General features: G+C 26.3%; 2 protein-coding genes across 6 annotated transcripts in view; one reads left to right on the top strand and one right to left on the bottom strand.

Annotated features, from left to right (window-relative positions):
* LOC129976113 (adipocyte plasma membrane-associated protein-like) overlaps positions 1-22,824 on the top strand; it is a 49,052-nt gene that overhangs the window by 13,221 nt on the left and 13,007 nt on the right. The window contains exons 1-2 of one of the 4 annotated variants that reach the window (XM_056089501.1): positions 20,140-20,219; positions 20,584-20,683. In XM_056089501.1, the coding sequence (XP_055945476.1) occupies positions 20,595-20,683 (89 nt within the window). In that variant the 5' untranslated portion in view covers positions 20,140-20,219; positions 20,584-20,594. Of the gene's footprint in view, positions 1-20,139; positions 20,311-20,417; positions 20,437-20,583; positions 20,684-22,824 lie in introns of those variants that run through there. The other 3 variants (XM_056089502.1, XM_056089503.1, XM_056089500.1) reach the window with 3 other exon arrangements.
* LOC129976112 (uncharacterized) lies at positions 1,415-19,913 on the bottom strand. Of its 2 annotated transcripts, none has more exons than XM_056089498.1 (10): positions 19,794-19,913; positions 18,172-18,235; positions 15,513-15,569; positions 13,538-13,694; positions 9,277-10,522; positions 6,209-6,292; positions 5,956-6,094; positions 3,541-3,624; positions 3,354-3,415; positions 1,415-1,632 (listed from the first exon to the last, which is right to left on the bottom strand). In XM_056089498.1, exons 2-10 carry the CDS (start codon positions 18,225-18,227, stop codon positions 1,529-1,531), a joined length of 1,989 nt encoding a protein of 662 aa, XP_055945473.1. In that variant the 5' UTR covers positions 18,228-18,235; positions 19,794-19,913; the 3' UTR covers positions 1,415-1,528. The 2 variants fall into 2 exon arrangements, with proteins under 2 accessions (XP_055945473.1, XP_055945474.1); XM_056089499.1 differs by having other exon boundaries at positions 13,538-13,691.

The raw sequence follows: 22,824 nt of genomic DNA, 5'->3' as shown, positions 1-22,824 counted from the left end.
TTAAGTTAATTTTTAGTTAATTAAGTTAATTTTTCGTAACTACGTCAATGCCATGTAATGCGTTCTCTGGCATGACAAGTTTATTAGACTATGCGAGAAAGTTTTGGGAAGACCATTCCCGTTGGTTATAAATGTCATCACAAAAAATGAAATAATAACATATATTTATCTATACGGAAAACTGTTTTATCAAAAATCAGGGAGATACCGTATTTGCACGTTGCGGCATTAGTAAAAATTACAAAGGAGAATTCTGTATGTACTGAAGTTTTTAATTGTTAGACCTAATTCATCTCTTTTTTAAAACATAAACTGGTTACTAATAAGTACCAAACAGAGTAATTCAATATATTTATTTACACACCTTTTTGAATCTACGACCAGTTTTCTAGGAAAAATAAAAAGTCAAAACGTAGAACTTCGTTTACTTTCACTGTGTCTATTTAAAAAGTCACTTTATATGCATGGCAAAAACTTTCTAATTTTACTTTATTTAAGATTTAAGTATTTTTAATTTTCTTCGTATTTGAAACGGATTCGATAGTAAAACTCTCTGCATTTCATAAACATAATCATTTATTTTTATATAAGTGAGCAAATTTGTATATTAAGTCAATAAGCAAATACGAATATTAAAATATGTCACGGACAAAATGAAGGCAAAAAATTCTGGAAGAAACATATAAAGTTACAGTTAAAAGTTATTAGCATTGCAGACGATTTTTTAATACTTTGATAGGTGTACATTTCAAACTGATCTTCTAAAATAAATACGAATATTAAATGTATCATGGATAAAAATGAGGACAAAAAGATTCTGAACGAATATATAAAAATACAATTATAAGTTACTAGCATGGCAGACGATTTTTTAATACTTTGGTAGATGCACATTTTGAAATGATCTAATGATTAAATTTAATAACGCCTTTTTGGACGTGGGCTATTCACTTATTATTTAATTCAAATTTTAATTAAAATGGGAATATATGCGGGATACTTTTTTACAGATGAAATTCAAGATTTTGGCTAATTCTTCACCACTTATCACTTTATTTAAACATATTTAAAAGAAGGAGGAAGAAATTTTGTTTACATAGCGATTGATTTTTTTGTTGTTGTTGTTGCTGAATACGACCAGATAAATTCAAATACAATCGTTTTAACAGAACTTGAATTCCGTTATATATATATATATATATATATATATATATATATATATATATATATATATATACATACTCTGCAACGAACTGAGATGTATATTTAATCATTTTTTTCTTGATAAAAATTAATAAATGTAAATGTAATAAAAATAATTTTATTACTTCGTTATATTTTTTTACTCCCTTTTATTGCTATTTTCAACAAACTAAGAATGAAAAAAAAATAAATAAATAAGAAGACACACTGATTATATACTAATGACACATTTAATCAAAATATTTATCAGCATTCTTTGAAATTCATTTTATAATATTTTAACATATTATTTACATAGTTCGACATACGTAGACTTCTCTCCCAATTAATCATAGAAATCAAATTCATCACTCTCTTCTTCAATTTTGTTGGCAGGGCTTTTTACTTCTAATTCCACTTCGGATCCAGACGATGTATCTAAACCCAAGACTGAAAGTGATAAACATTTATAAATATAACAGCATTTTTGAATCAGTAGTGTACCAAGAGTAACTTAATTAATAAATAAATGAAATTTTTAAGGTATAAAAGTTGTTTTAGCGCAATTCTATCGCAAAAAAGATCTGCTTTTTGGAGATTGTTTTTATTTCAAAACAGATCACATCTAAGAAATCTCAACTCAAATTAAATTCAGAAAATGAAAATGAAACATTTGCAGTTTATGAGTTGGTAATGACTGGCATAAGAGCCCAACGTTGAAGGGGGGGGGGACCGAATTTTAAATGTCATTCCTACAATCTTTTTAAAAAGCTTTTATGAATAGATTTTAAAAAAATTCAACATTGGCTCTGGATAGAGAAATATCAAATAGATTTTTCTTAACACATGGGAGCATTGTAGTAATATTAACATGATAATGTTTACACGCAGGATATTATCTGTGAATAACAATATGTATAATAAAACATCCATGATGGAAAAATCGTTCAAAGCTAATCAATTAAAGGACAAAACATTGGATATAAGATTGAATTTGATAAGTAGTTACTGACTGAATAGAAAGTCTCATTAGAAGAGACCTTTCCTAAATGTTAGTTTTTTAATAAAAGATAAAATTAAATAAAATTTTATCGTTTTTCCACATAGACTTTTTGAGCATATTGCTAAGAATATTTAATATTGCTTCTCCACTCATTGCATATAGCTGTTAATGGATGCTGAATCTATGATGACTTAATGAATCCTGGACTTGGTAACTATTGGGCGACAAAAGGTTCCCAGTTATTCTCGAATCTTGTCGATAATTCCATTTGGATTCGAGTTCCAACGTTTGTTCTAGAATAGTCGATAATCTGTTACGGGAGCTATAAAAGTAGACGCACAGAAAAGCGCAGTTAATAATTGAAGTGGGAGAATGAATATTTAGTAAAGCCTCTGCTTGTAGTTTTTCAATTTTTTTTTTTTTTTTGTGTGTGTGTGTGTGTGCGTGCGGTTGTAATTGATAATAGCGATTTGCTCCTTGTGTGCTGCTGTTTACTGCAAATAATGTTCTTGTGTATGCTTCGTCTGTATTTTTCCACAAAATATTCATGTAGAATAAAGTGTCACTATTCTTTATTGAGCCTGTTGAGCATTTTCAACATATTATTCACTGATAAATTTTTCCTTAACGAAATTATTGCACAAAAATCATTTTTTCACACTTTAAAATTAAAAAAAAATATTTTATCTACGGTAAACAAATAAATAATTTAATCTCCATATTTTTTGTAAAAAAAATATTACATTTTTCATAATATTTTAAATTATTTATTGTTTTACTTATTGAATGCGATACTATTACACACATATATCTGTATATTCTTTATAGCTACTATATAGTTAAGAGCAAATTTTAAAAATAAAAAGATTAATCAGAGTTAAAATATTCGTTAGATGCAATGTTTCGGATTCGAGGTTCAAATATTTTTTTTAATTTTAAAAACCAAATACATATAATAGTCAACGATTTTGCAAATCACTTTTCGAAGATCAATCGACCAACTGCTGATGTTAACACGGCGATATCACAGGAGAAACTGCTGTGTCACGTTAATTAGCACTGTAAATCCAAACAATGTTATGATTTGTGTTTTACAGCAATAATCCGCGCTTTTCGTTACACAGTACCTAATCATGGAGATCTTTTAGGAATAAATACAAACATTTACCTTTTCTAGTATTCTTTGAAAGTTTATTTTGAGGTCTGGTAGAAGAAATGGAATCGATAGGTCTACAGTGAAACAAAATAATATCGTCAGTTAGATCATTTTAACATCAACAAATATATAATAGATTTTAAAAAAATTAAAACGAATCAAACACTGAAATAGAAATATTAACAAAACTAAGCATTACTTTGTATTCTTTTCGGTTTTGTTTTCTGGAATGCTTTCTTTTCTTTTCTCAGCCTTTGAATCTAAGACAGCTGCATCAAACGCACTAAAAGAAAGAAAAATACGTGATTTCTGGCTTAGAAAATACAGAATGTTAAAGAATAGTGGAAATAAAGTAAAAATATTATTCATTTTTTTCCTGCTGTTCATTTTTTCTGCTTAACTTACGGTATCCGATTTTGTCTATATACTGGTGGCTAATAAAGATATGTGCAAATGTCACGAAAAATTATTTCTGAGGAATGTTTTGGATAAAATATTTCTGAGAATGATATTAAATTAGAAATAAACTTTTCCTACGATTTTGTTTCGCCAAGAGAAAGGATTCGGAAATAAAACCAAGAGCCACCTCCCCAAGATTCTCCCGTGCCGATTCCTAACATAAAATCGCAGGCCTTGTAGACCAAGTCAAGATCATCACTAGTCTTCATATTTTTATCGACTTTGGAATTGGATTTCGGGTCTATTTAGAAGAGGTAACAACTCAAATGAGAATGACCAACATCTGTTTTTCTCAGTGGAGTGATCTCTCACTACTTCATTCAGATGTTTCTGCTACATAATATAAAGAAGACACTCGAGCAAGCATTTTGGAAGATTCCTTTCGTCAGATTGCAGATCAGATTTATCATTTTGGTCTCAAGACTTCATACCTAATGTCTCTCTTCTAAGCTGTTGCAATCGAATTACCGTGTTTGCATGGCGTGTTCATGCACAGTCACAAACTGCGTTCCAAATTTGCTCTATCTAGCTATTTCTATTTTTAAGTTATCGTGTTCATATGATTTCAGACAAACAGATTCCTTGGCGATGATTTTCTTCCAAAATCAGACAGAAATGTACAATTTCGCTATAAAGACCACTTGCCAAATTTTTATCCGTCTACCTTAATACATTTCTGAGTTCTATCAAATTCACAGATGGATACAATTCCAAAACCAGTGAGAGTGATTTCACCTAAAATTTTTTTGCATATTCTTGCACTAGCCGTACTCGCACAGCGTTGCCCGTGGCATAACATCTAAGAGGAAAAATTAGCTTTAGACTTAAGGTCTAGCCTCCACCCGATATGACATGGGAATGTCATGCGGAATCAAAAAGATATTTAGAAATCATTAAAAATAACTGCAAAATAATTTTTAATTTAGGGCTAAGCTTTGGTATACAGTCATTTGGCGCCTTGCGAAGTTGGCAATTTTTAGGTGGTGCTTTGTTTAGGGTTACATAGCCGCCATTTTTTTTTTTTTTTTTTTTTTTTTTATGTTACTGCATGCTACTGTATTTCGAACTTTCCTGTTCATTTCCCCTTGATTTTTTCCTGTTGTGCGTACCTCTGCTTACTTTCATATTTTCGATTAAATATTTTTGCATGCATTTCATTTTACTGCATTTATTGACATTTTTTTTTCTATATTTCCGTTAATTTGCTGCAGCGTTCCTCGGAAACTTTAGATTGGAAACGCTATTGCTGCCGTTCGCGCTACATTCAGCCATTTCGCTAAAATTTGTTTTTTGTATTCTATTTTTATTTTTCGAGTTCCGTACATGAAAGTTGTGTCATCGTAGTATGGTAAAGAAAACTGTTAGGCACTTGTATATTATTAATCGTATACTATTGGCAAATAATGGCTGCGGAAGAACCTCTCAATGTATAATCCTTGGCGATTAATTGAAGAGTTGTAATAAATATTCAAGTATTAGCAAATCGAATAAGTATTTTGAAAGTCTTTTTCCCGACCGTCTGGAAATAAAATTTTATAATTGTAGTCATAAGACCAAATTTCATTGATTTAAGCCATCGCGTTTCTGAATTACATGCATGCAAAGTTGATATACAGATATTCGCACAATTTGATTCAAAATTTGATACAGAACAATATTATAGATGCTAAATCTGAGTACCAGATTTCATCTAACTAGCTCTGTTTCTTCGGTGGTTATCTTATACTCGGTCAAAGGAAAAGATATGTTTCTTTTGATGGATTTCGTGCAAAATTTAATAGAAATATGCACATTTTATTTAAAGTCCATATAGTGAATGAGATCCGTCTCACTCAAAGAGTTTTTGAGTTATTCGGTTCACAGGTTATTCAGTTATACGAGTTATTCGGTTATTCATACAGTTCCAAAAATCCATTTTTTGCTACTCAAGGAGTTCTGAAACATGGAGATAGGTAAAAATCTCAAGTTTGAATTTTTCGAAGATTACAATACCTTCTTTTTGTACATTTCATATGCTAGAAAATAAAAAATGTCTTCCGGTAAGATGTCAGAAACATAGAAATTCATCAACATTTCGAAGATTTTTTTTTTTAATGATTATAGTACCCCGTTTTTCTACAAGAGAAAATAAGATGTGTTACAAAGCGCAACTTACATATGACTAGTTCTTCTAACAGCATTAGCCAGAGCATTTTCAATTTCATCTTCAGTTTCGGAATCAGAGATTGGAGCACTTTTCTGCTTAGGTTTATTGACACTGACATTACCTAACAATGCTTGGTAAGCGGCAGTTGCTGTAACAGAAAGACAATTAAAATATCGAACCTGAAATTGAATAAATCAATAAATTTCTTTCACAATTATTTTATAAAGGTAAAAAAGAAATAATAATAACAACAATTAACTACCAGTCAAAGGTGTCTCTTCTGAAAGGCTATCCGATTCTGAGACAATTGAAGCATTTTCAAAGTGAGCAGATGGAGTAGGAAGACCTAGGAAAAAATGATTGATTCTTTAATCATTTTTTTTTTAAATTTTACAATCTACCATTTCACAGCAAATAAGGCTTTAACATTTCAGCTACACTTTTGATATTTTGTGTTAAATAAAATTTCTTTAATAAAATGAAAGATTATTTGTTTAAAAATTAATTAGAAAAAAATATTGAAATTCATGCTGCCTTTTATTGTCCAGCTTATAAAATATTTTACTGCCAATAGGCTATCAAATTATTGCCCAGCTAGAAGAAATTCTGAAAAGAGATGGTTCTGCAAGTTATGTTGCTTCTCAATGGGTTGAACTCAAAAGTTATTATTATTTTTTTTAATTGGGAATCAAAGAGACAAGAAAGACCCTGTCTTCTTTAAAGCCGTAAAATAATAAGGTCCTTGTCATTTTGTGTTTCTTGTGGGCTCATTACTCTTCTCAGCTAACAACTGTGTGATTAAAAAGCAGGAAAATCCATTCAATGAAATGATATTCTAATAGCTAAGTGGTATAGCCTCTGCACTGTAAAAAAGGAAAAAGTTCATTTAAATTATCACATTGCAGGGGTCAACAAAATCAAGATAAATAAATAGAATTTAACAATTAACAGCATTCTGTATTTCATACCAGTGGTATAGTTAAAATATTAATATTGATGTTGCACATAAGTATCAGGACTCTTAAAAAAACAACAACATTTTAATTAAAATTGTTTCAGATAAAAAAAAAGCACCATTATTTAAATGCTTATCTAACAAATAAAATATTTTAATTACATTACTAGAAACAGTAAATATTAAACTTTTCCTTATAGGTCATGCAGATTTTATATAAAATTTCTCCCTACACTCTCTAACTGCGCATTAGGCAAGTCCAAATGCTGTACCATTAAATAATTAGGAATGCTTGCGTCCTGGCCTAGAGGTGGCGCGTCTTCGCCTGCTCTGGGCATCCCAGTTTCGAGTCCTGGTTCGGCATGGTTGTTTTATGTGTGAAAGAGCCCCCCTGTAAAAAGGGGTTGTGCAAGTGAGTGTCATCTTCATATGAGCTAGAAATCAGACTTCTGAACCTAGGGTGCTCAGGGGCCTTTACCCTCAGAAACTACAGCACAAACTTAGCTTAAAAATCTCTGACTTCATCAGCAGGCTTTTCTATGAAAAGTGCCATAAGGAACAACAACAATATAATTAGGAATTAATGGACTTAATTAATGTCTTTTCTTCAATCACTCAATAAAAAGTGTACCCCTGTGTCCTATTACGAGTGTTACATGTGCAATAAATAAGTTTATTTCTAATGAAGGAAAAAAAAAAAAAATAGGCAATGTTAAGGAGGTTGAAACAAATCACAGATATTATCTATCAAATACGAGATAAAAAAAATACACACACAGTTCAGTTTTTTTTTTGTTTTTTTTTCCATATAACCATAAAAATTTTTCTCCATATTCTATTTTCCAGTAATCTAAAAGTTAACTTTTTTCTTAGGGTAATTCAGAGGCAAAAATGAAGAGGAGTTCTTTGCCTTTATATACAGATGTGGAAAAATGCACCACAAAAGTATATGAAATTTATTCTTATTACAGAATTAAGCAGAAAGTTCTAAATATCTTTTAAATAGTTCCAATTCCTTATCTGTGTTAGTAGCTGATTTCCAAGTAGCAACTGCCTAGGGCTGATAGGGTTTTAATACAATTAAGTCTTTGTACTTACAATTAAAGTTTAATTTCAGAATGAAATAATGAAAATTATTAAAGCAAACATATTTTTAAAAACTGCCTTTCTTTTTCTCTTTGATATAATTAGATGTATAAACATTTAGATTAAAAAGTTAAAGAAATGCATTGCACAAAGAACACTACTTCAAAATTTAAAAAAAAAATGTCTCTTTAATTATTCTATTTTAATAAAAAATAGAGATTCATGCAAAAATTTTCTGAATTCTAGAAATTAAAAAGCCTAATTCCTATCAACAAATTACTTTATTGTCTTAAAATTCAAACAGTTTTTATTGTATCATCAAATGTTTCCCCACTTAATTTTCTTCAATTATTGAAAATTAAGGAAGAAGGATTCTGTTTAAATCTGCGTAATTTACAAGATGATAGAATAGTAAAATTACAATACCGCACAGTTTAGGTGGATGAGCCACTCATTTATATTTTTAATAGCACTATCATGTCATGGGACTGGTCTGCATTGAAAAGATTTATGCACATAATGAATGAAAGACAATTAAAATAACATAGTTTTAATAACTGATAATTTGAGTGAATAATGTATATGAAGTTAAAGATTTAATTGAAATTAAATATAACCAATAACCCAAGCAAATAGTATAATATATATGCATATATAATTTATATAAAATATATAAAAAATAAATAAAATAATAAAATATATACAGAGAGTATAAATTTTAATAAACATATTAAAGTAGGAAATAGATAAAATAAATTAGTAACATGTTAGTAAAATTAAAATTGTTTTGAAATGGGAAACTAAATTGACCAATTATTAAAAAAAGGGGTCTCATAAAGAGCACTGCATTTAATTATTAAATCAACAACTGCTTTCATTGTCTTGCTAATGAAATACAGCAATCTTTAAACCAGTATATCATTATTTTTTAAAAAATAGTATCTTGAGGCTTCATTTAGATATAATTAAAAAGCTAATAACATCTAAAGCAGCAGCCAGTTAGTAAATATTAATTTTAACCTAGTTACTCATTTAATTTCAAATCAAAATAATAAAGAATATAAATTCATGTTGACAAAGGTGATAAATAAAGAATTAAAAAAAGGAAGAAAAATGGCACAATGATAACCAACTAACCGAACCAAAATCTCAGTCACAAGGATATTGATGAAAATAATGATGAAAAGATAGTATACTTTTTCAATGAAAAATATCATTTGCAACAAAAATAAATATATTCAAAACAAATTAAATGAATTCAATTTATTTGATATAGAACAATTATTTACCTGTACTATAGATTGAATCCTTACTACTAGCTCCTTCTATCTTTTTACCATTTCCAGAGATTTCCTGAACCTTCAATGACTGATTAGTATGTGACTGAGTGTGATAGTTTGCTTCTGGTTGATTAGTTTCATATCTTTCATTATAGGTTATACCTTCAATCATTTGATTATTAGCAGACACTTGATGCAAAGATTGCTTTTTTGGACTTTTATCAGATTCCAGAAAGTCAAATTCACGCTGCATACTTTCATCATCACTTTTTGAAATCGTCTGTTCAAAATTTCCATCATTTGATAGTAAATCACTATCCTGTATTTCAACATATTGTTTTTCTTCAGTGTGAGTAACATAATCACCAGTAACTGCATTATCAATATAACTCTCTGACATTCTTTTTTGAACTGGTACATTTGCTGATTCTTCTATATCTACATTATCAATATAACTCTCTGACATTCTTTTTTGAAATTGTACATTTTCTGGTTCTTCTATATCTACATTATCAATATAATTCTCTGACATTCTTTTTTGGACAGACATATTTGTTAATTCATCTGTAACTACATTATCACTATAACCTTCAGACATTCTTTTTTGAACTGGCTCATTTGTCAATTCACTTGTAACTGTATTATCAATATAATTCTTGGACATTCTTTTTTCTAAATGTCTATTTATTAATTCTTGTTCTTTTAAACTGACTTCTGCCATTCCAGATGATGTTCTTTCATTCATGAACATAGAATCCTCATGATCATTTACTTGAGCATCAGAAAAGTTATAATTTGATTTAGGAATTGACTTGCGATTTTCTATAATAGTTTTTGTTACAACAGTTTCCCTTGGAAAATCTACATTTTCTTGAGTTCCTGCAAAATTATGAGATAGATTCTGTTCACTTTCTTTGCTAATAGTTCTATTAGAAGTTTTGGAAGAAAAATTTAAGTTTGAAACTGGCATATCTGAATTCAGAATCAATGGAAAATTGCAATTATCACAAAAAATATACTCTGTTTGAGTAGTTACTGAGTTATAATTAGGTTTAGAGGATGAATGCAGAAATGAATGATTACTGACAGATATGTCAGGCTGAATTCTTGACGGAAAGTTACTACCTGCAGCTCCTGAAGATAAGATTCTAGGAGTAGTCTGAAATAAAGTATTAGTGTAGTAAGACTGGAAAGGCCTATCATAAGTGTCCTCAGTAGTAGGCCAGGTAGAAATATTTGAGCTTAGAGCCACATTCTGAAAAATTAAAATTACCATATAAATATCTTATGATGCACAGATTTTTAATCTTTTAATATTAATTTCAAAAGTTCCAAATTTTTATAAAATTGCAATTAACTTCGATTATGTTGGGGGTGGAAATAGAATTTTTTTTTTTTTAAGTTTTCTAAGTCAATTCACAGAAGTAGTGCCTTAGCGGACATTTTCAAAACCTTAAATTTTACTTCTAGTGGACATTTTAAACACTTATTAAAGTCTCTTGAAAAACTTCATTTTTTTATTTGTAAGGTTTTTTAAAACCAAGTTGATAGTAAGTTAGATGAGTTTATACTGTACATATTAAGCATAAAAACAGACACTATAACTTAAAACATATATTTAAAAACTAAACACACATTTAAAAGATTTTAAGTGCACCTCAAAATTAAATGTACACTTAACAACTCTTGTAATATAATATCCTGAATCATTATCTTTAAAACTACTCAGAAAAACTGTTCATCTAATTGAGGAAATAATAACTGTAATTTCAAATAGAAATGATTAAAGTGCAATTACAATTCTTTATTTTACTAGAACAATGACTAAAAGAATGCACTGATCATTAATTCAAACATATCAGAACAAACACATTTCTACAGAAATTTTAAAATTTAAATGTTTCTGATTTGTTCTATACAGAGAGATATGTAAAATAGAAAAAGCAAACTTCAGCATAAAAAAATCTCTCATTAAACTATAATTTCAAACATAATTGATATAAAAGATTGAATTTCAAGAAATAATTAATATAATTAACTGAATTTAAAGAAACTTAAATAAAATAAAACATATTTTAGATTTTGTGAAAAAAATTCTGGGATCATTTAAACATTTAAATAAATCATACCTCTCAATAACAATTAAGATGCTTATTATAAACTTCAAAAACTTGGTTTTTGTTTAAATTTATAATTTTTTAAGAACAGTGATTCTTTTCTGAAAATAATATTTTTCTTCTGTACATATAATTCTTTACTCTAATATAATTCTTCTAAAGCATTTATTAATTTAGAAAAAAAAATTCATGATTCTTCCATACTTCAAAGAGAACAAAATTTATGTTTTAATAAATTTAAAAACTGCTTTTTAAAACAAAATTTTTACTTCTACTATAAAAATGTGCTATCAGAAAAATACATTTATAAACTAAAAATACTTAAAAAATTGAAATCATGATTAAATAGTTTAGATGATTTCTCTATAACAATAAAAGTTTTTTTTAATATAATATAATTATTTCAAAAGATAAGATTCATTAATTTTTCAAAGTTAACAGATCAACTTAGCTGTTTTCATTAAATCAAAGGTATCATTGAATTACATTGAGATTATAACCTCTAAGTGAATGGTGTATTTGCTTCCTAATTCATCTTCTTTTATGAAGAAATGTGAAATTCAATGGAAAACCATAGAAAAAGTATTATGAATCATATTGATCGTACACGATTAGTCAGTACATATTTCATAAGTGGGATGGACACAGGTTATCATTTTAAAGGGGTAATGTTCAAGAATATAGTCTTGCAAACAGAAATTTTCGGAGATGCTTGGAAGTCAGAAAAAAGCAACAAATCAGACAGGAATAGGTATTAAGGATAAAACTGTGCAATTTAATGCCATATGACTTTATTTTAAATGAGATGATATTTCAAACTTCAGTTAATTAACTTCATAGAAGTGTTTTAGAACAAATTTTTTCAAACTTTAGTTAAATAATTTTATAAGAAATATTAATGCAGATTTTTACCTACAGCTTCACGGATTGCAAACATCTGCATTAAATTTATCATAAGTATTCACCATATAATGTTTTCTATATAATACATATAGTAAATGCAACTTCTTTGATAATATATAACAAATAGTACTCAATAATAAATATGCTATCTTGACTCAACTGTATAGAATGTATTATGCAGTATTCATAAATATAACATAACATTTATGCAGTATTAAAAAAAAAAAGATTGAATATGTATAGCCATAAAAATGAATTACAAAAATAAACAAATTTATTTAATTCTTTTACATAATAGATTCAATCAAACAATCGCATATAGCCCAACCAATTGTAGAGTTGCCTTTCTTCTAGCTTATAAAATATTGTCTAAGGTTTGGAGGAGGGATGTCATAATCCATCTTTGACTGTAAATTAATCATAGTAATCCTCTAATGTTCAATTTCTTTTTTGATGAGTTTCTAATGTTCTTATTATTTTTGTTAAAAGATGAATTTGACATTCATTTCTTATTTGGATTATTTTAGATACAGTATTTTGCACTAAAAACTTTTTTTATTTTAAGAATTCAATGAAATGGCATTTGCTTTATTCATTGAATTATAAATGACAAACAGATGTGAAAACATTTCTCTCACTACAAACTAGTTTCTGATAATTTAATTTATGTTGAGTTGGTTTTTCAAGAAAAAGTATCCTGGTTAAATTTTTTTTAACAGTATGGAGAAATTTTATATGAATATAGATTTTGTTCAAAAATTTGTGAGAAAGAAATATATTGATACTAGACAAAAATGATTAAATAAAATTACATATAATAGTTTTAACAATATTTATAAGTTTTTTTTTATATATATAAAATAGGATATTTCCTGAAAAGCTTTTAATGTGATAGTTTTTTTTACTAAAATATATATTTAATATAATTTAAAAGAAAAAAATAAGAAATAAATAACCTTTGAACATATTTATGATCTTATCAGTCACGAAAAAAATAAAAACAAAACTAATCACTTCTAGGAAAGCGAATTTTGAAAACAACTAAAACACACAACTACATTTAAATATTAACTTACATAGTTTCAAAAATAATCAGATTTTAAAAATCAAACAAGAGAAAAAAAATCAAATCCAGTATAGCATAAAATCACTTAATGAAATTCACAAATATTATTATTTAATGTAACTTAATTTATTTGATATATATTTTTTCTTTCTTGTTAAGACTGTACAAATATTGGTATACTTACTCTTAATGCATTAAGTTTCTCCAATTTCATAGTCATTTGGTCAGTTCTTTTACCTAATTCTTCCATTTGTCTCATCAAATCTTTATAATTCTTTTCAGTTTCTTGCTCTCTTTTATTTATTTTTTGCAAATATTCTTGGAGAGGTGAGTCAATACTGCTAGAAAAAAAATTTAAAAAAAGGATAAATCTTTGAAAAATAAGCATACATTTGATTTCTATTATAACAAAAGTCCTAAAAGAATTATTTATCACACCTGTGCTAAAATATTAAAAATTATTATGCATATTCATCAGACATTAAACAAAGAAAACAATAAAATAAAAGACATCTAAAAGAGTCACACAATCACATAATTTATCAAACATAAAACAATGTCAAATCTCTGAAAACGAGTATACATTTTGTACATGACTTAAACTATTTAACAAAAAAAAGAAAAAAAAACTTTCTCCTTTTTTTTCTCCAAAATGAAAGGAAGGAGAGAGGAGAATAGAAAATTAAATTTCTGATTGGAAATCAAGCAAGTTAATATATAACAAAACACAACTGTATTAATTTTAATTTTTATCTTATTTCGTCAGTTAACTAACAATTATCTAAAATTTCAAACAACATAACAGTTTTTAAGCTCATTCATAAGCTGAAAGTACATTTTTTCCATTAAAAATTTGCCCAAAATTCAAACTCTGTACATAAGATGAAATAAAAATGTTTTTAAAAAGTCCTGTAACATTTAAACATGTCACCAAGAGGGCAAATAAAACTGCCGAAAAAGGTAAAATGAGTGGAATATTTTTCAATCAAACTTTCTTAAAATAAAATACTAATTACAAATGACAAAAGTTTTAATTCGTTAATCCTATCTAAAGCTAGCACAATTTTTTCAATTCATTTGTTGACTTATATGTGGTCTATTGTAATTGTGCTAACATTATTTTTGCGCCATTTTATTTACTTATTTATTTATCTTTTATTTGTTTGAAAGATGAGCTGGAATAGAAATTCTTATACAACAACTTTCAAACTACTGGTAACTGTATTAATTATAGCAACAGTATGGTTGCTCAGCATTTCCCTATAAATAAAAATTAAGTTCAAGAGTGTGATAAGGAAAAAAAATCCAGAAATAATATACAACTTTGAAAACAAAACATTTCATTTTTATGAAAAAAAAAAACTTATTTTCATAAATTATAAAAAAGGGCTGTATTTAATCATATATTGCTTATGCCTGGTATGTGTCTATGTTTTGAGAGATATGTGTATAAGCTGACCTTCATAATTAAACTTAAGAAAAAGTTCAAAAAATTATTGGCTTATACGTAGAAATATACAGTATGTATTTCTACAATAAAAAAGAGCCAAGCAAACAATTAGTTTTCATAATTTCATATAATTTATTTCATTTAAACTGAGATAAATAGTTTTCATCAAAATAAACAATTAATTTTAAAAAGTACATCTTTTAAAAGAATTGCAATATATTAGATAGAATTTAAATTCTCTTTCAGGATTATAAATCATGAAACAATTAGCTGACATCAATATATATTATTTATATAGATTATAAAAATTTAAAAATAAAAAGACTATAATGTAATTTATATGAAATATATTTGTAATCAAGTTGTTGCATTTATTTTTCATAATTTGATACATTATAGAGAAATTCTGTTTGCCTTTAATTTCACATGGAGCAATCAATTTTCTGATAACAAAATGCATAACTTGTTGAATGAAACTAGGATTTAATAAAATCTAAATTTATAATGCACATCAAAAGTATATAATTAAGAATTTTAAAATCATTTTTAAATCTTAAAAAAATTGCCTTAAAATGTTGCTTGGATTGAATAATGAGTAATCAGCACTAAGTATCACAAATAATAATTAAATGTGAAAATAATTCATGGCAAGAATTTCATAAATTAAATAAATTCAAAAGATGAAAAAAAACTATATATTTATTCTTACTTTTTCCAACTCACAGTGCTATTTAAATTCACCTCAGTATTCAAAAAATGAAGTTCTCTGTAAATAATTAAATATAAGATTTTTAATAATTGAAAAATAGTAAAAAAATTTTTTTTTGAACTTATAGATTTTTACTTAATTTTAAGTAAATACTTTAAAATTAAATAAAATTACATTTTCAAACAATGTATTAATAGCAATAAATAATAACTATAGTTAATAACATGTTTAGAGTGGATACTGAAATAATATAAGAATTTTTTATTTTCATGTATTATTAGATAATAAGCACAAATAAGCATTTTTATTAAAACAGTACTTGACAGTTGTAACGGCGACCAAAAAGTGACAAGAAAAATTTTGCCAATTGATCAATTTTAATCATCAAGCTTTATAACATGTGATTTAATAATAATAAATAATAATGCACTTGAGTATATTTTCATAATTTGGTGAAATTTTTTCTTGGCGCTTTTTTGGTCGCCATCAAAAACAAATTGTAATATTAAATATAACAATCATAATTTTAATCAACTTTTCTTTGTCTCATAAACCTTAAAGAAGTAAAATCCCCCAATAAGTTAAATCATAACATTATGGAATAATTATGTTTCAAAAGATTAGATTCTATTTGAAAGAACTTATTACCATATTTCTCTCAAATTGTAAAAGAAAAATTTAAAAATAAATATTATTCCTTTTATTGTAATTCTGAATGAAATATTCTGCTTTTTTCTGATTATAGCCAATAAAAAGAATAACAGGGGAAAAAGTTAATTCAACACTACAATAATCAACCAGAAGAGTAGCTATAAAAGACATGTTAAAAAAATATCCAACAGATTGGAGTTTGCAGGGATACATTTTTTTTGTAAACTTTTTTGGAGACATAGATATTTGAGTACCTATTGTATTACAATAGGTATTTAAAGTGTTTTCAGAATCAAATAAATTAATTTAATTTTTATATTCTTTACTTTAACTATAAAAAATTGAATTAAGGTAATCGAAATAACAAGCTAAAAAATAAAATAAAACATAATTACATATCCCATCAAAATGAAAAGGGTGAGGAATTTTTTTTCTATTCAATGACAGAAAAAATACTATTCAAAAATAGCAAATTTTACTATTATTGAAGAAAAATTATTTTTTTCCCCACCTCTTCAGTCTATAAGATTAAAAAAAAAAAAAAAAACATGAAATAAAAGTACTTTTTATGATTTCTTCAAATTGAATAACATAAAATTCCTTGAAGCTTCATACATAGTTTTCCTAATTCTATTTCTATATACTCTCAAGCTTTTTACAAACTGAAGATGTTTTTTCATAAATAACAAATACAGCTTTTTGTACAGACACACACACAGAAGACTGATAATGCTTTTATTATCAAAAACCAAATTAAATTATTATTATTATTATTGGTAAATTCAAATTGGTTGGCATTCAGTTCATAGAAAGAAAATTCTGTGGTGGATTCATTTGGAGTTCCATTTATACACCTTTTTAAAAATGCAAATTAAGAAAAAAAAACTAAGTTTTTGCATAAGAAAATCAAATTTGAAATTAATCATATTTTGCACTGTTTTGCAAGTCATTATTTCTTTAAAATTAGATAAACTGTCAAAAGTATGAAATACTGCTTTCTGGAAAACAATCTCTTCTAACAATAAAAATGATTGTGTATCCATGTATTGGCACTTCCAAGTACAGAATGTAGCACCTAGATCTGCCAAATTTTGTAGATCTAGCACCAATTTTCCAATATCCTGGAAGATGCACCACAGAGATTTTTTTTAAAAATTCAATTAGTAAAAATTAAACAAAGCTGCATATTTCCATCAATAACTTATAGAAATATACATCACATGTGAATAATTTTTCCATCATTTGAAAATAGAGAGAAAAAAAAACATTTTAATGATACCAATTTAATTGTGTAATTTTTTTCATGAATTTCAACAATTTTCTAAAGATCATCAATATCATTTTGAATTTTTTCACAAGAAAATTTAAACTGTTTTCATTTTTTCTACAGTTATTTAATTGTGTATGTGTATATGTGTTTTCTTTTACTGTTGGAAACTAAGAAATGAAGATTCTGCTTATTTTCATCAGATTCATAGACAATGTTATTATGAATTATTACTTTCTTATTGTTTCTTTTTTGTTTTCTTTCTTTTGATATGTATGAACAAAATTTTCAAGGACATATTGAATAAGATTCTCTACAATTACTATCTTTTAATTTTGTTATCAACATATTTTCATTCATTTATTATGTTGTTACATAAAAGTAGCAGTATTACTTTAATGTTAGAGTCAAGGGCCATTTTATAAGACAGAAAAGAAAGTGAAGTTACTGACATTGAGCAATTAGATATATAACATGAATAATTACAAATGTGATGCTATTTCTATTGTTGGAGTTAATAATCACTTTAATAAAATAAATATAATAATATTAAAATAACTCAATTTATCTATTTGTCATAATTTGATACTTCAAAATACATTGATGAGAAAATCATGAATATCATATTATATATAAGAATTGAATTGACTTAATATGATTCATATTTTGGTAAACCAACTGATGGTCAAAGGCAGCTAACAAATGATATAGATTTTATTAATATATCATTAATAAAATTACCTCTTTTTAAATTCTTCAAATAAAGCAGCTGTTTTACGATGGAATTCAGCTGCCATTGTCAGATCTGGGGAAAAAAATAAGCAATAAAATGAGGAAGAAGAAATAGGTTACAATAAAAATAGCTTCAAGAAATCTAATAATTATTCATAAAGGAGTGAATTTTGTAGTTTATTTTCTTTAAACAGATAATTATGAGATAACAGTGAAAAAAAGCAGCAAAACATTTCTGAAGTCAGATTAAGTTTTTAAAAATTTTTATCTTGTAATCATTTTAATGAGTTTTAATTAGATAGGTGAAATGAAAAGTTATTGCACAGAGAGCAACTGCTCACAATATCAAGTAAATAAGCCCATAAACAGACTGACAAATATTAATAATTACAATAAAATATCAATATTTGCATATAGAATTTAAGCTGATTATTTAAATGATGAAGTTCGAGTTCTGATTTTTGTGAACCCGGCACAAGCTAAGAATCCGTTCAGGAGCATACGCCGGAAAACAAACCTCATTCCTTCCTTTAAATGATGAAGTATTACAATGAAAATTAATATTTTATACCAACAGAAATCTCACTGTTATTTATCATTATTATAACTATTCCCTGAGAAAAAATATAAAGAAATTAAATATTAATTTGCGGTTTTAAAAATAATCATTTAAACACAAAAATTTTTCAAATTTATAACTGAATTATGGGGGAAAAAATCTATATAAAAAATTTACAGTTAATGTACTTGTTTCAACAACTGTAATTAATAAGAGTTTTTTTGAATGATTATTCAAAATATGATATATCAACTATTTTCTGACAAGCTTCAAACTCCCAAGAAAATATATATATATAACAAGAAGACTTAGATTAATGTGACTTATAAATGAAATCCCTCTAAATATTCAGCAAAGTAGTTAAAAATCAGCAGAATATCTATAATTTTTATGAATAAAAACAAAATTTTTTTTTAATTAAGCTTTTAAATCTTGCTTATTAAATTATGTTTCTTTTAACTCTTTCTATGGCCATGGGAAGTATGCTTCCTACCAAATTTATCAATCTTTGTATGAATTTTTGTAGGTTGGTATAAGTTCTGATAAATTTTTTTAGTAAGTCAGAAACTTAGATGCAGAAAGAAACTTAAAAGCAGTTAGAAACTTAGATGCAGTTCTTTATCTCAGATAAAATGATGTGTCTTGATTTGTTACTTAATTATTAATTAACCAAATTAATTAATTAATCAAATTTAATTTATCTAATAAGCTAAATGAATCCCTTTTCTTATTCTAATTTCAAACCTCAAAATATTTTAACATACAACTAGAAAAAAATGGCCTTTTAAAGGGTTAATTGAAACTGATGTGTATTTAATCATAAAGTACATGGCTAAAACAAATAGTTAGAATGCTGAATAATTAAAGCAAATGAATTATTTAAAGGCTCTTTGATAGGAAATAATCCACTGGCAGTTACTAATTTTAAATTCGGAACATTTGAATTATTGGGCTGTCTGAAACTAAGATATATTTTAATTCTATTAACATAAAAACGTGTTTTAATGAATTGTAATGGAAATAAGTTACAGTTTTAATATAGTACAAAATTTATTTTGATACTATAACTAACTTTTATCGTTCAAAAAAGAAAAAAGAAATATTTAGGTGTATATATGTATCAAAATTTCTATAAGCATGAAAACGAAAATTATCTTATAGAGCGGGAGCGGCGTAAATGCGAGAGTTGCAGTTAATATTGACTAAAGAACTGCAAATCTAATAAGTCCTTTTCCACGTTCCTTTTTTTTTTCTTTGCTTTTGCTAAAAATAGCTTAAAAATAAATCCATCTGAAGTACCTTTTTCTGTACACAAATCATAAAGCTTTATACAAAAATTTAATTTCAAATTTTAAATTATATCGTAATTTTAATTTTAAAAATTTGGAGTGGTTGAAGTTTTATCAAGATCAGATTTTGTTGTTAGTTTTGTTTTCTTACCCGGCGGTCATGTGTCAGTGCAGTTGGTGTCGGTGATTCGAAAAGTACATTGATCTTAGTAAGTTAAATGCAGTGACTTGTTTAAACTTTTACTTTAAAGAAAAAAAGAAACTATATGTAACTTTACTGTGCTGTTTTTAATGATTTCTGTAAGGTTCATACCATTATTTTACTTGGAAGAATTAAAAAATAAATAAATGGAACTATAATTCTGTTATCAGCAACTAACTAAAGTTTTGAAACAGATAAGAATTCGTGTCTTATTTGACTGCAAAGTATTTTTTTCTGTTATAATAGTATTTAATTATGTATTAGCTTTAAAAGTCTTGTAATTCAATTTAGAAAAATTTAGTTTTTTTGTAAAATAATGTACTCTTTATTTATTAATCATTATTTATTACTGTATTTTTTTTTCTTTATAGGTACAATAATCATGTGGAACTTATTTGTAGCTCTCATTGCTGTGTTGGTATATGTTTTCACTTCTGATTTTTTCAAACAAGTCAATCCTGTCAAATATACGTAAGTTTCTTTATTTGGCTGCTTTTTTTTTCTAATTGTTGTGTTTAAATTGTTTCTTTTAATAACTCTTCAAGGCGTGTTTAAGAAGTTTTAAACACTAAAGTTTTTTAAGTTTATATAAATCATAAGCTATAAGTATATCAGGGTGAAACTTTGATGCAAACATTTTTCAAGAGCAAAAATTGTATGGTACAAATAAAAAAAGAAAACTTTTTCGCAAATCAAAATCTGCTTTCCCATTGATATAAATAATGTATCGGAATGAAATTCTATGATTTGACTAAAAACAATTATATAATGGTAATAGAATAATAGTTTAAATTGCGGTGTATTTAAAGATATTCATTATTATTACTTTAAAATAATATTCATTATTATAAATTTAAAAAATATTTTCTGAAGTTAACTTATATAGAAATATTAGGACAGCATTTATTTATGAACAAAGTGGATTGAACTGGCATTCCTGGTGTTATAGTTTTAATAAACTTTCTAAGAGCATAGAAAATTAACCATACAGTTAAGTGGAATGAACTTTTTTAAATACTTTTCTATTACTTCTAAAAGAAAAAGTATGTATATTGGCATGCATAATGCATTTCATTGTTACAATGAAATTCAAATCTTTTTCATTACTTCATCAAATATTGATCTATACAATTTTTCTTCCATTGCTGAAAACTAATACAAAATTTTATTTAACTCAGCAATATTCATGGGGAAGTTACTATACTTGTGAAAGGCAGTGTGCATTGTAGGTTAACAAAACAGTTTTGTTTATAATGGAACTGTAATATTATAGAGTTTGACTTCTTTTGTAAGGCTTATGTGCACAGTTAACTGTATAAATGTTAGGCTGTCAGAATTAAATGGTTTTGTGTCTATCACAATTTGATGTATAAAATATTTTTGGAGGGAATTGTGGATAAATTATATACGAGATTTAACTAAAATTAAAAATTACCAATATCTCCCTAACCAGTTAATTACCAGAATATTAATAATGTTAAGGAGGCTAATTTAATAATGTTTCTGGTGCATTTATTACATTGTGAAAATTTTTTTTGTAAAATGAGTGTGTTAAGAAGGAATTCTTGAAGCAAATGCCAAAGTTGAAATATCTAAATATCAAAAGACTTTTAATGATTTATTAAGAATAATAACAACAAATGTAAGTAAGTACTGAGGCATTTAAACAAACATTTCTGTTGTTCAACTTTCTAAAAAATCTATTGTTTTAACTGTAAAATTTATCAGAATCTGTATCAATGCTTGACTTGGTAGAATACATGATTTCATTTTCTAATAGAAATAAACAAATAAAATTTGCTGCAAGACTTCTTTTTAATGAGTTAAACATGAATTTCAGATGTATTGTTAAATATTATTGGAAGAAAATAACACCATGCAAATGAATCAATTGAAAAATGTTTTCAAATAGACTAAAAAAGAAACTTTTTTATATATATAGAGTAGGCTTATCTTTCTATAGATAATCAGATTGTTGAAGTTGAAGAAAAGTAATTTGAATCAGTGATTAAAAATTCAATGCTGTATTAATTAAAATGGAAATATAAAAAATCAATTTGATTATATTAATCCATAAAGTTCTTTTTTATGCTAATTGTGCTAAAACATCAAACACAAATTTCTTAGTATTAAATTTAAATATTTTATATCTAAAATTTTTTTAATTCTTATTTGCCATTTTCATTTTATTTATTTTTTAAATAATTTTCTGTCATATTTATTTAAGTTCTTTGAATTTGTCTTCTAAATCTTATAAAATCAAGAAAATGAAATTTTCCAGAGCCAAAAATTGCTATTCAGTGATGAATTTGAAGTGTTAATCAAATTAAGCTCAGTTATATATATGCAAGTGTGCTCAGTGGGTGTATCAATCTATCTGTAAGTTAACAAGCCGATGGCTCAACCCTTTAATAGTTCATAATTGTTACTCATCTCTTATTTTCAATACAATCCAATGTGAAATTGTGAATCTGTTTTGCTAAAATGAATAAAAGTAAAATATCTGAATTTCATGTGAAATGTGTTTTTTATGCATCACCAAAAGCATGTAACACTGTGAGTTAAATGCTGCAAACTGATATTGCCAGATATTTCTTCTGGAAATATACTAC

The sequence above is a fragment of the Argiope bruennichi genome, chromosome 7 (assembly GCF_947563725.1).
Source record: "Argiope bruennichi chromosome 7, qqArgBrue1.1, whole genome shotgun sequence".
Lineage (NCBI taxonomy): Eukaryota > Metazoa > Arthropoda > Arachnida > Araneae > Araneidae > Argiope > Argiope bruennichi.
This window is presented reverse-complemented; position numbering and strand designations above follow the sequence as displayed.

What these genes read in the sequence shown, in the direction of transcription:
- LOC129976112 (XM_056089498.1), bottom strand. Translation starts at nt 18,227, where the DNA reads ATGGCAGCTGAATTCCATCGTAAAACAGCTGCTTTATTTGAAGAATTT. An exon ending in GGATTCAATCTATAGTACAG is followed by an intron (nt 6,293 to 9,276) that starts GTAAATAATTGT and finishes ATTTTTTCCTAG; the next exon opens with GTCTTCCTACTCCATCTGCT. An exon ending in TTCAAAGAATACTAGAAAAG is followed by an intron (nt 1,633 to 3,353) that starts GTAAATGTTTGT and finishes TATCACTTTCAG; the next exon opens with TCTTGGGTTTAGATACATCG.